General features: G+C 33.3%; 1 protein-coding gene across 2 annotated transcripts in view; it reads right to left on the bottom strand.

Moving 5' to 3' along the window:
- Positions 1–4,955: 4,955 nt before the first annotated feature.
- The window catches only part of KCNJ3 (potassium inwardly rectifying channel subfamily J member 3), a 168,519-nt gene continuing 160,857 nt past the window's right edge, over positions 4,956–12,617 (bottom strand). For both annotated transcript variants that reach the window (XM_024243928.3, XM_054549380.2), the window contains one exon: positions 4,956–8,129. In XM_024243928.3, the coding sequence (XP_024099696.1) occupies positions 7,543–8,129 (587 nt within the window). In that variant the 3' untranslated portion in view covers positions 4,956–7,542. The remainder of the gene's footprint in view (positions 8,130–12,617) is intronic.

Raw genomic sequence — 12,617 nt, 5'->3', positions numbered from 1 at the left:
TATAACTGTTGAGAAAGTAACTATACCAGAGTGGATGTTGAAGACATATAGTGGGTAGCAAGGGTTAAAATAGAACTAAATAGTTTACCACAGTGGAAGGCAAACAAATAATATCCCAAAATGGAAAACCAAGAGAAGCAATAAAAGAATGATTAGAAATTTGCATGTAAATAACAATAGAGTCATTTAAAAGGGTTGAAAGTCTTTGTCTCTGGGGAGAGAGTGAGGAGAGGGTAGGTAGAGAGTGGGGGCTGTTTTTATTGTAACAAGCCTTGTAAAAACTTCATGACTCTTTATGTGTATGTGTGACTCTCTACTATATATATATATACACACACACACACAGATATATGCACATGTATATATGTATGAAAGCGTGTGTGTGTGTATATATATGTATATATATGTAAGACATATGAAACAATGTCTTTAAAATTCAGGAGTTTCTTCCATGTATGTGAGTGTGTGTGTGTGTGTGTGTAAATTCAGGAGAATTAGACATGGAGATAGGTTCCAATTTGGGGATTGAGATTTTAACACCTATAATGGGAAAGATGCAACTTCAATACCTGTTAAACAGGAAACTGGAACTGAAGACCCTGAATAAGTCTAGGGCTCTGTAAAACCTTAACAGGAACCAAACTTTCCACCTAAGGCCCAGTGACAAGGAAGCTTGTCTGTGCACGGGGTTATGGAGAGAGCAGAAGGTATTCTGGGAGAAGCTGAAACCTCAAACCTAAGCATCATGCAATTATGGATATCTTATCCAGGATATCCCATGTGAAGAAATTTTTGTTACCTGGCTCCTGAAAAATGAAATCATAGTGAAACTGAAGAATATGAAAATATTTTCTTTCCTGAAAACACATCAATTAGACATATAATATACTTTTAATCAACAAGAACGTCCAGAAAAAAAATGTAAAAAAAGAAAAAAGACATTTAAGATGATCACAGATGTTTGCCTAAATAACTGTTAAAATACATACTTAATTAAGAAAAAAAAGAAAGAAGAATGAATGAGTAGGATGCAAGAAGCTATGGTGAATGAAGAAATCAGTAAATATATAGGCAATTATAAAGATGCATTGACTTAAAAATAACAGTTTTTTGTTAGAACATTAAAAACACGTGTAATACTATGCAAAAATAGCAGAGAAAACAGGAGAAGATGTGGCTGAATTTAATATGCTGTAAGATCCTTCTTTTGTTTGAAAGGAAGGTGGAGATGTTAATTAGCTTTGGTTTCATTAGTTGCTGTACGCAAGCTTAAATTTTGAAGGTTACTACAATAATAGACATGGAAATTTTTTTTAAAAAAGGCAAAGAAGGAAAACACAAAATCCAAGAGAAGAAAGAAAAAATAGAAACAAATTTATCAGTAGGTGTGTATCTATGAATATTTATATTTATATTAAATATATATTTATATAGCATGTTATATATAACATATTTTATAGAAACATATTTATATAACAAATATATTTTATATATAAATATCACATATTTATATACATTTGTATAGAAATATATTCAAGTAAAATATCAGATTGTTATAGTATGTATTACATATAAATTTATGTATATGCAGTATACATATACACACCAGCACAGGAAATATACACACTCATTTCTAGGTAGTGATGGCTTCCGATGAGGAAGAGAAATGGAATAGTGTAGGATTTGGAAGAGACAAAGTGGCTGTTTTAGGTTTCTTTCTTTTTCTTTTTATTCTTTCTTTTCTTTTGAGACAAGGTCTTACTCTGTCACCCAGGCTGGAGTGCAGTGTCGTAGATCATAACTCATTACAACCCCAAACTGCTGGGCTCAAGGGATCCTCCCACCTCAGTCTCCCTAGTAGCTAAGATTATAGGCACATGCCACTATGCCCAGCTAATTTTTTTAAACTTATTTTTAGTAGAGATGAAGTCCCACTGTTGCCCAGGCTGGTCTTGAACCCCTGGGCTCAAGCGATCCTCCTGCCTCGGCCTCCCAAAGTGCTGAGACTACAGGTGGGCCACTATGCCCAGCCTGTTTTAGATTTCTATGACACTTTATTTATTTAATAAGTACATGAGATAAATATAGCAAAATGTTACTGTATCATTTTTTAAAAAAACCTCTGGGTCTGAGGTACTGGGTTTGAAGAAACTTTCTGCTTATTTGCAGTATTTTTTCAAGTATCCAGTGGACTCTTGATTTTTTAGCTTGTCTTTTTCATTTTTACCTCTTTGCCACTTAGGTATTTCTTTGTGCAACACTTCAAGTGTCTACTTTCCTCCACATTTTCTTCATTTTTATTTGTCCTTGCTTACTACCTACTTTTTTTTTCCTCCTCTAACCAACACACAATTGTGACCACAGCTACTCCTTATACCACTATCATTTTCCATCCACCACTTCTCCAAATGACAGCTAGGAAAAATGCAAACTCCATTGCACAAGGCATTCTGTTAGGTTAGAAGCCATTGCACACAGTCATTGAATATTTATGTTCATGCATCCAAATTTTCTGGAATATGCAGTTGTTTTTAAAAGGGATTCTCTTTATTCTTTATACTCCCAGGGAGCAGAGACTATACCCCATGTTTGTGGATTTAATTAAAAAGCCCGCTAAACAGCCTCTCTGAGAATAAGTTTCTTCAAGTGTAAAATAAGGATGATCTTTACCATGCAGAGTTGTTTCTAATATATAAATAATGTGTGCAAGTCACCATGTACATGACTGACACATTCAGAGCTGCGAGAGGATAAATAGAAGCATGGATTTGATTCTTAGTAAACAAGGAGGATATAGTAGGTCCTACTGTATTTGTTCTCTATAGCATCTATTGGTCAGAAAAAGCCCAGATATTCTGAAACAGCTATAATTTCAAAAAATCTTTACAAGTAGATTAAAAAATCTTTACAAGTAGATTAAAAAATCCCAAAGAAATCACAGTGCAACTGGAGAATATCTAAGTTAAAGAGAATATGCAAACATCCTCCTCTCTGAAAACACAGCATTCAGACATATAATAGAACTTTAAGCAACAAGAAAGTCCAGAAGAAAATTGTAAAAAACAACAACAACAACAACAAAATATATTTTGAGGAACAACCCTAACAATTCTACTAAATGATAAAAGACCATCTGTATGGAACTCTACTAGGTCAGAAGCTGCAGCGACTTAGCTTTTCTAAATTAATTCTCTGAGGTGCCTGGGAGTTGGGCACATTACACATCACAAAACTCATCTGATCCAAGATTAAGAACACATTTTTCTGTGAAACACAGGTGAAGCAACTGAATGCTTTATTAAAAGATGATTAGATATTTAAACAAAATTAGAAAAACTATGCGTTTGTCTGCTTTACTTACTGTAGCTTTTAAAACACTGGTTCAGCAAGGGGTAGGATAACCATGAAGCTTCCTCCAAGAAACGCAGGTCCTGAGTATCTGCATCATTAAGCTGACGTCTGGTATTGCTGAAGCATCTTACCAATAAGCAGCCAAAATAAAAGGAAATATCAAGGAATGACTTGTGATGGATTTAATGATTGCCTTTCAGGAATTAAGAGTCTTATGATAAACAAACTGAGTCAAGAAGTGTGAATAATTAAGTGGTGAAGAGTGCAAAAAGGATGAGAACACTAAAAATTAAACCCAATCATGTTTCAAAAGTTTAATACCGTTTTTTATAAAATTGAACTTGCAGTATTGAATACATGAGTTTATATTTTTGAAGCTAAATGACCTTTTACACTTAAATAATTATAGATTTCATGCCAGAAAATGGAATTAGGTTGATGCTAATTTAAATATGTACAATGTAATTCAAACATAAATTCTGAAGAATGTAAGAACTAATAGAATGTAAGCCAGCTTTCCCATGACCCCAGTCTTCCTCCAGTAGAAATACTGTATTATGAGCCATTTTGTGCCGACAAAAAGGCTCTTTTCATATTTTAAGCCATATATAGATAAATTTAAAACAGCATAAGAATCTTTCAGAAATAATTAATGGTAAAATATCCTTATTTTTCATTTTGTATATATTTACAAAAGTGTATTTACATATTTCTGAAAAGAATAAATGTTTAAACTGAAGATAAGCATTATCAAAATAATTGTGTTTCTTCTATTTACACCATTTTGATAAATAGAATGAAATATCTTACTATAACAGGACCTATATCATGAAAATGCTATAAAAAAGTTCTAGTTTCCACTTGTTATGTAGAGTTATTCAGTTCAATGATCACATCAGGTTTTCCTTTCCAATAGCCATGACATTGGTGGGCTGAAAATGATCTTGGCTTAAATTGACTTTTACTCTCTTTAATGTGAGCTCTTACAACTTCCAGAAATGGAAATAGCAGAGGTTAGGTTTTTATTCATTCAATAAAATGCATAACTTTTCATTACTGAAAGACATGTCATGAACATATTGAACAAATGTTACATGAAATAACTTTGGTAAGAAGTACTTCAGGCTGAAATATACGAAGCTGAGATGATTTTGCTTAGAATGATGTGTCAAAAAATCAGCAAAAGGAGAAGAAAAGCAATTCTTTATTTTTATCCAAATATATCAGACTTCATAATTTAGTTTCAACAAAAACTTCACCATATATCATCCAAACCAAGACATTGTAAGAGTGAAAGGGAGTGCTACTAATAATTACACAGGTACAACAGGTATAAACTGGAATTTTCCTGGGTAAACTGGGACCTATGATCAACCTAGAAATAAGGGTTAAACTGCAATTACATGCAGAAATCATACCTTTCCCACGCATGTGTGGAAAAGATAAAAAAAATACCATTCACTCAGATAAGGTAATTTTGACAACAGTAGCACTTTCTCATGAGATAGATTTCTGTTCACATATTATCCCCGTCCTAAGCCAGTCACATTTTCTAGAATAATCAATTTTTATTCCACACAGTTACTTTGCATTATGTTACCCTGTTTTTATTCTTTTTTTTTTTTTTTTGATGTTGAGATGGAGTCTCGCACTGTCACCCAGGCTGGAGTGCAGTGGCAGAATTTCGGCTCACTGCAACCTCCGCCTCCCAGGTTCAAGCGATTCTCCTGCCTCAGCTTCCCCAGTAGCTGGGATTACAGGTGCCTGCCACCACACCCAGTTAATTTTTGTATTTTTAGTAGAGACAGGTTTTCACCATGTTGTCCAGGCTGGTCTCGATCTCCTGACCTCAGGTGATCCCCCAACCTCGGCTTCTCAAAGTACTGGGATTACAGGCGTGAGCCACTGAGTCAGGCCTGTTTTCATTCTCTTAACTGATACTTTGATTGTCTGAAGTGGTCTTATTTTTTTTTTGTCTTCTCCCCACTCTCCTTCCGGTATACAGTGTTCATGGTGAGCAACGGCCTTCTCTGACTTAGCCATGTCCAAATCCCCAGGAACTAAAAATGCCTACGACATAGAAGGCATGCAAAAATTTCGTTGAATGTGTGAATATACTTGGAGAGTTTGTTTTTGGTTCCATCTTCTCCTTGGTACCAAAGACAAATTAAAATGACTCTCCAAAGTAAATTATGGCTCTATTTAGTTTTAAGTTCTTGGACTAAATGATCTATGCACTTTTTTTCCACTGCTGATAAATATACCATGCCCTGTGGACCCCTTTCTCTCTCTGTCACTATTTTGTTTCCTACATCTACAAACTAAGAAAGCTTGGTTATCAATGGGTATAGGGCAATTTTCTCCATTCGCAGTGGATGCACACTCCAGATTGATCATTTTGCCAGTAAGAATTCCCTGGTATATGTTTGCACCTACAGAATTTGGTTGATACAGAGGTAGCCAGAAGGTATTATTATAGTCAATGATTTAAGTGTTGATGTATTAATTTGCCAATAATAAAATTATCACAAAATTGTTAAAAAACAGGAAATAATGAGAGCCCAAACTAGCAATTAATGACTGACATATTAATGAGATTTTTTTTAAATTTGGGGCAGACTTAAATTACAATACTTAAAGAAGTTTTATAGGAAAACCCATGATATTGTGTTAAGGAGCACTTTTAAATTTTCATAAAAGTCTGCATTCCAAATTTTTATTTTGAAGCTGTTCTACTGATCACTAGTTTTGGTTCCTGCTGATGAGTCATAAATATCAGACTTCAGGATTAGAAAAAAACAGTACTGTTAAAATTATTTGGGTAGACCAGGGATCCAAGACACCAATAAAATCAGTGTTCACCAAAAAACTGTGTGTAAGATATCTTCAATTTATCTAATTTTAATTTCTCTCTGGTCTGTGCAAAAACTTCCTCCTGAACTATAAGTGACAGGCATGGGATAGGTTCCCTAGGTGAGGAAAAAGTCTATCCTGTTACAACAAATGCCATAAACAAGAAAACAGAATAAAAAAGAGACTCAATTAGACATACATATTTTAAGCATAAATATTTATCATCTGTTTCATTGCATTGTCATGTCTTCTTAAAATGATTGGTTTTTAAAATGGACAAAATTTCCAGAAAAAGAATGAAAATGTTTCCAATTTACTCAGTTTGAAACAGGGACAATTAATTGTGTAACTTCACACAGATTCTGATATATTCAATATAACTCGGCTACTGTCTATTAACATGATTCAGTGTTTGTTCAGAGCTCGTCTTTGTATTAGATCATATACAAAACATTTCCAGATTTTAATTAGTCTAGGAAAGGAATAATTCTCAAATTAATCAACAATTATTTCTCCCCAGTACTAGCAATTTTAAAAATCATAAGAAATATTCAATGCTATACTGAGTACTGGTATGCTCTAAAATTTACAATTTAAACATGTAATGGTTACATTTTTGCAGGGCCATAGATAGCACAAACTTGTGTGATTCTCTCATATAAAATACAATTGAAAGCCTCCCAGGACCTTAAACAGCAGAAAACATTAAATCAGATTTTAAAATGACAAAAATTTAAGGCTAAAATATTTGGTATTAATAATTAATGCCAGTAGCCTTCCTACTCTAATAAAGTAAACATGCACAAGAACTACAACTTTGAACAAAACATCACAATTTTATCAGATATATATGTATGTATGTATGTGTATGTATGTGTATATATATATGTATATGTGTGTATACATACACACACACACACAGACATATATTTAGTTTTATCGCCCTGAAAGCTATTCACTCATGTTTGGCTTAATACATATGTTAGAAATGTCGGGGAGAGTATCTCCCCTTTAAATATATATATATATATTTTTCCAGAATATACAATATAAATATGCCATATATAAATCATGCCATAAAACTAAATGCAAAATTTGCACATTATTGCATGCTTGATGTGATAATACATGCCCGTTAATAACTTCCTTATGATGTCCTCCCTCCATAACTGTTGCTTTCTTCACATTAGCAATACTTGGGAAAGGAAGGGTTCTCAAATATGCTTGTAGAACCGGGAGGAAAATATACTTTCAGATTCCTTAGGGAGAATTACCTCATCGCCAAATATTGGACTATTACTAAATCAAACATTAAATAATGCCTAAGGGAGTGCTTTGTTATGTGAAGCGATCAGAGTTCATTTTTCTTAATTTGGCTGGAAGATTCCCTTCCATCCTAGCTGCTCCTCCAGCCATCTTTTGAAGCTTTGGTGGCAAATCAGCCACAGACTGGCTCATGGGATCAGATAACATCTTGGTGGTTTTAGATACCAGTTTTTCTTCTGAGTTGCCCGGAACTGAACTTATTCGTTGAAGTTTCATGGGCAAGTCTCCCAAGCTGTAGGCTTTTTCTGAAGTTGTAGAACTCATCCTCAAGAGTTTTTTGGGAAAGTCTTCTCTTCCAGTAATTTTCTGCAGCTTAGATGGTAGTTTTGTAGTAATATCATCTAGTCCATCTAAGCATTCCACAGAATTATGTCTTTCTTTGCTGTTAGTTATGGCTGGTGCTATTAAAGGGGACGACATGAGAAGCATTTCCTCCTGCTCTTTCACACTGTAAGGTGGGGTGGGGACTTCAAATGTTGCATGGAACTGGGAGTAATCAACTTTAAAGAATCCTTCTTCTAAGGAAATTACAGGAAAAAAACGATGACCCCAAAGAACTTCATCTTCAGTATATGATGTTCGAGCTTGACAAGTCATCCCTACAAGAAAAGAGAAAATTCTTGATAAATTATGCATAGTGGAAGCACATGTAAAGCCGGTTTGGCCTAAATAATTCATTTCACTTTCTTATCTAGGTTTTGGGCTGTTTATCTGAAGCCTGAATAATAGAATAAATTAAAAGTTGTACTCTAAGTTAATAGCTTTGATACATATACTTTCTTTCAACAAAAAACACAGGGTGATGATACTATTCATGTTTGAAGGATAACGCATCATTACCTAAATATTAACCACAAACCAAAAGCAAAAGTAGCATAGAATAATTACAGAACATACGTGTCCCTATAAGGAGATAAGTGGAAAAAATTATGTAACAATTTTTCATCATTTAAGAAACAGTGTCATAAATAAAACAAATCTGATTTTGAATCTAAACTTTAATATTGTGTAAACTTAGAAAATACATTTAACTATCACTTTATTCTTCTGCAGAGTAAAGCACTGTCAACAATACCTGTCTCACAACATTGCTGTGACCATGAAATAACATATACAGAAATGTAAAATTTGTCATATAATATCTACAATAAGTGACTCAATTAATGGACGCTTACCTTTTTCTCTTTACATAGCAAAGGCTTGCTATGGGGGGTAGGAGGACAAAAGGTAACTCTCCCAAGTATTTGTTAAGCGAATAAAAGGTGGTAATATTTATATGCTAGAAAAAGAAAAGTCATTGTGCTGGTTCTATTCTTTTGCATCTATAATGCCAGAATAAACTTTTGCTCAAGTCTCAGAAATCCACATGCTAAAATCAGTGATCTGGGCCATGTGATGTATCAAGTTCCATTCCTGCTCTAGGAATATCTGGAACTGGATGCTGGCTATCAGATGTAAATTTTTTCAATTTATCAATTATGTTCCTTGGATATCATTTGCCTCATGGTATTCTAATTTACTCAATTTTGTTCTCTTCATAAATCATTTATTTCAATTGTGTAACAATCAAATCAGTCAACTTGTGAATTTTCATTTTGTGAAGACTGGAAGTACAGGAATAAATTAAAAACATATATCAAGTTTCTGTCTCATATTAGTCAAAAGACACAATTTTCTGTAAGTAGTAAAATTCACCAATTTGTCTACTTTAATAGAAGTCTAATAGACTTCTATTAAAGGCTATTAAAATGTAAGATAATGATGAATTTTAAAAAACATCCCCTCAATAATTAAGTGTAATTTAAATAAGTGATGATAGTTTTTCTTCATTCATTTCAATTCTCCCCCATCCATTATAAGTAATTTCTATTGTTTTTAAGCCTGGCATAGTTGGAAGGAAGGGATATTCTGTCTTTTTTCTAACTGACTAGCAATCAGACATACAATACATATAAATAATTAGGATATAATGCATAAATAAGAAGTCATATTTGAATCCTTCCAAAATCTTGCCTTATGAATATTCTGTTATATATTACCAAAGAATTAGTTGTTATCACTATATACTATGTTTTTTCAAGACAGTTTTAAAATAAACTCATGTGGAAAATTAGTATCTATCATGTGGCTAGCACTGTGTTAGGTGCTCTCTCTCTTCTTCCCTCTTTTTTTTTTTCCATTCTAATCCTCAAAATGGTCCTGTTAAGAAGATACTCTTGTGTCTATTTTAAAGATAAGGAATTTAGTGCTCAGAGGTTAAGTCTCTTGACCTTTCTTGAGCACAGATCTAATACGCTGTAGAGAAAAAAATGTATCATCCTATTTCTATCTGTGGGTTTTTTTTTTTTTTAATTGTTGTTGTTATTTTACTTTGCCGTAATGTCTCTAATATTTTAGTTAGGAACTCAGTTATCACTTAAACTCTGTAATGGTGCAAATCTGACTATGATCAAATATCCGTGTTTATAATCAATTTTACGTGAGGAATAGCCCCAGAAACATTTATATATAAGATAATAAAATTAGTTTTAAAATATTAAGTGTAAACACACATGTAGCAGCATTCTGTATTTTCTAATAACTTTCTAGCCTCTAAGTATTTCATAAGAAAAATCGTAGATTGTCACTTAATCAGGAAAAATAAAAAATGTATTTCCCGATATATTTACTTGGTTTTATTTTGAGAAATTTAAAGATAAAGAAAAGTATCTAGAATAAAGAATAAATATCTGATGTCACTGTTAAGATAAGAAATAATAAAACAAATAATGTGGAAGTGCCTTATATTTTCTCCCTAAAAGCAGCCACTGTCATTCTAAGTGTCTTTCCCATCCAAGACATTAATTTAAATTTAAGAAAAAAGACTATAAATATATTTTTACTAAGTGATAATACCGCCTTACAATCTTTTTTATTTTTATGTTTTTCGAGATGAGATCTCACTGTGCCACCCAGGCTGCGGTGCAGTGGCACCATCTCGGTTCATTGCAACCTCAACCTCCCTGGGATCAGGTGATCCTCCCACCTCAGCCTCCCAAGTGGGCTGTATTTTTTTGTAGAGACAGGGTTTTGTCATGTTACTCAGACTCATCTTGAACCCAGCCACGTTTTTAATTTTAAAAACTTCAATCATTGAAAATTGATGTCAGGCAGAATTATCCTAAGTAAGGTCACTTACTCAATATAATTCAGTGTCTTAAAAAGTAAGGAAAGTTTGTAAGTTTGTCCTTTGATTAATATAAATAAATATTTACATTGAGTTAAAGTAAATTCAGGTTATGAAGTCTGTTCAATTATTTCTAACAATCACAAAGTAAATTTGGAAGTAAAATTTGATGATATCACCATCTTAGCCCATTTCATTTTGGTGGCCTTTTTTTAATTTTTACATTGGGAAAATAACATTAAACAAAAAATCAAAATTTTGCCCCCGCTTTTACCATTACAATTGGGAAAATCAATCTTATAAAATTTTAACATTGGGAAAACTGGCCATCAATTATTAAGGTACTTAAAATGCTATGACATCTACAGTGGAAACGTGTATTCAAATGTTTGTTGGCATTAAAATACTTATAATCATTGTTACTGAAATGCCAATGCATGATTTCGACTGAAAAGGAAGGTGGAGAATCTATTTTACTAGATAAAATTAACTTTACTTATTTTCACAGCAAACTCACATAAGTGAGGCTACATCTGAAATATAATTAAAAAGTTTATGAATCTGGCTGTCAATGCCACTATTAAATAGCTTGTGAAAATTACCTAAAGCTCTCTCGCTCTGTTTTCTCCTTTATCAACTAGAGATAACAACATATCTTCTCTTAGAAACCTACTGAAAGTTTGAAAGTAAAAGACATAGAACCTTGCTTGGTGTTTAGGCAATGCCCGTTAATAAGTTTAAAAGTCACTGGCTATGAGATAACAATTATTTTTTTTTCAGATGGGCTCTTGTTCTGCCACCCAGGCTGGAGTGCAGTGGTGGGATCATAGCTGACTGCAGCCTCAAACCCCTGGGCTCAAGCAATCTTCTTGCCTGTTACTCCAAGTAGCTGGTATTACAGGCACGAGCCACCAAGTCTGGCTAATTTTCAATTTTTTGTAGAGATGGGGTCTCACAAAAGGCTGCTCTCCAATTCCTAGCCTCAAGTAATCCTCCCACCTCAGCCTCTCAAAGTGCTGGAATTATAGGTATAAGTCATTATGCCCAGCCAGTAATTTGTTTTTAAAATTGTCAGACAAACATTCAAAATATTTAAAAATATAGAAAAAAGTTACATTACTGATATTTCCAACTTTTAGGGTTTCTCAACATTTTCCACCTAACTACCCCTAATAGCAGAAGAGACTAAGTATGGACATATGGGGTGTATTAAAAGGCTTGCAGCAAGCAGAATGGCTAAAATCAATGTTAATACTATGTTAATCATGCCAAGAACATTTGCCAAGAACAGAGCTAAGTCCAGCACCTTAACCTTTGTTTGTTTTTCTGCTGTTCCTGTCCTACTTTCATTAGATGTAGGTACCCAAATAGCAGACATTTCCAATTCACAAGCATAGTTTTAAAATCTGGTTTCATCTCAGGATATTATGAATTTGCAATCAATATATGGATAAAGATATGGAAGATTTATAAATTGGATAACAGAAAAATGTCTATGTTTGCCAATCTGCATCTTAGACAATGAACTAAGATAAGATATAATTGAGAAAGTACTTCTTTTTGCAAAAGTTATCCCAAAATGGTGATGAAAAAATAAAATGCAAATTTCAACTGAGAAGATTTAAAGTAGATATCATTATGGTTTCTAAGAACATGCATGTACCATATCATTCTTCCTTCTAGAATTAGAATGCTTTATATTTCTTATTCTAATTAAAGTTATTTTAAAATAATCCATGCTTAGATTCATAATTGCAAATGCCATTTGAATTAAAATAAATGCAAGTGACTACTATTATTCAAAGGGTACTATGAGATTGCACCTCTTAGCCAGCAACACAACTGTTTGCATGTTTTAACCAGATTCCAGACTTGAACAAATGTGGTGAAAATCAACACGAGCTCATCTCTGTGGAAACTG

Source organism: Pongo abelii, chromosome 11 (genome assembly GCF_028885655.2).
Source record: "Pongo abelii isolate AG06213 chromosome 11, NHGRI_mPonAbe1-v2.0_pri, whole genome shotgun sequence".
NCBI lineage: Eukaryota > Metazoa > Chordata > Mammalia > Primates > Hominidae > Pongo > Pongo abelii.
Note: the sequence above shows the minus strand (reverse complement) of the source record. Positions and strands in the feature narration are given on the sequence as shown.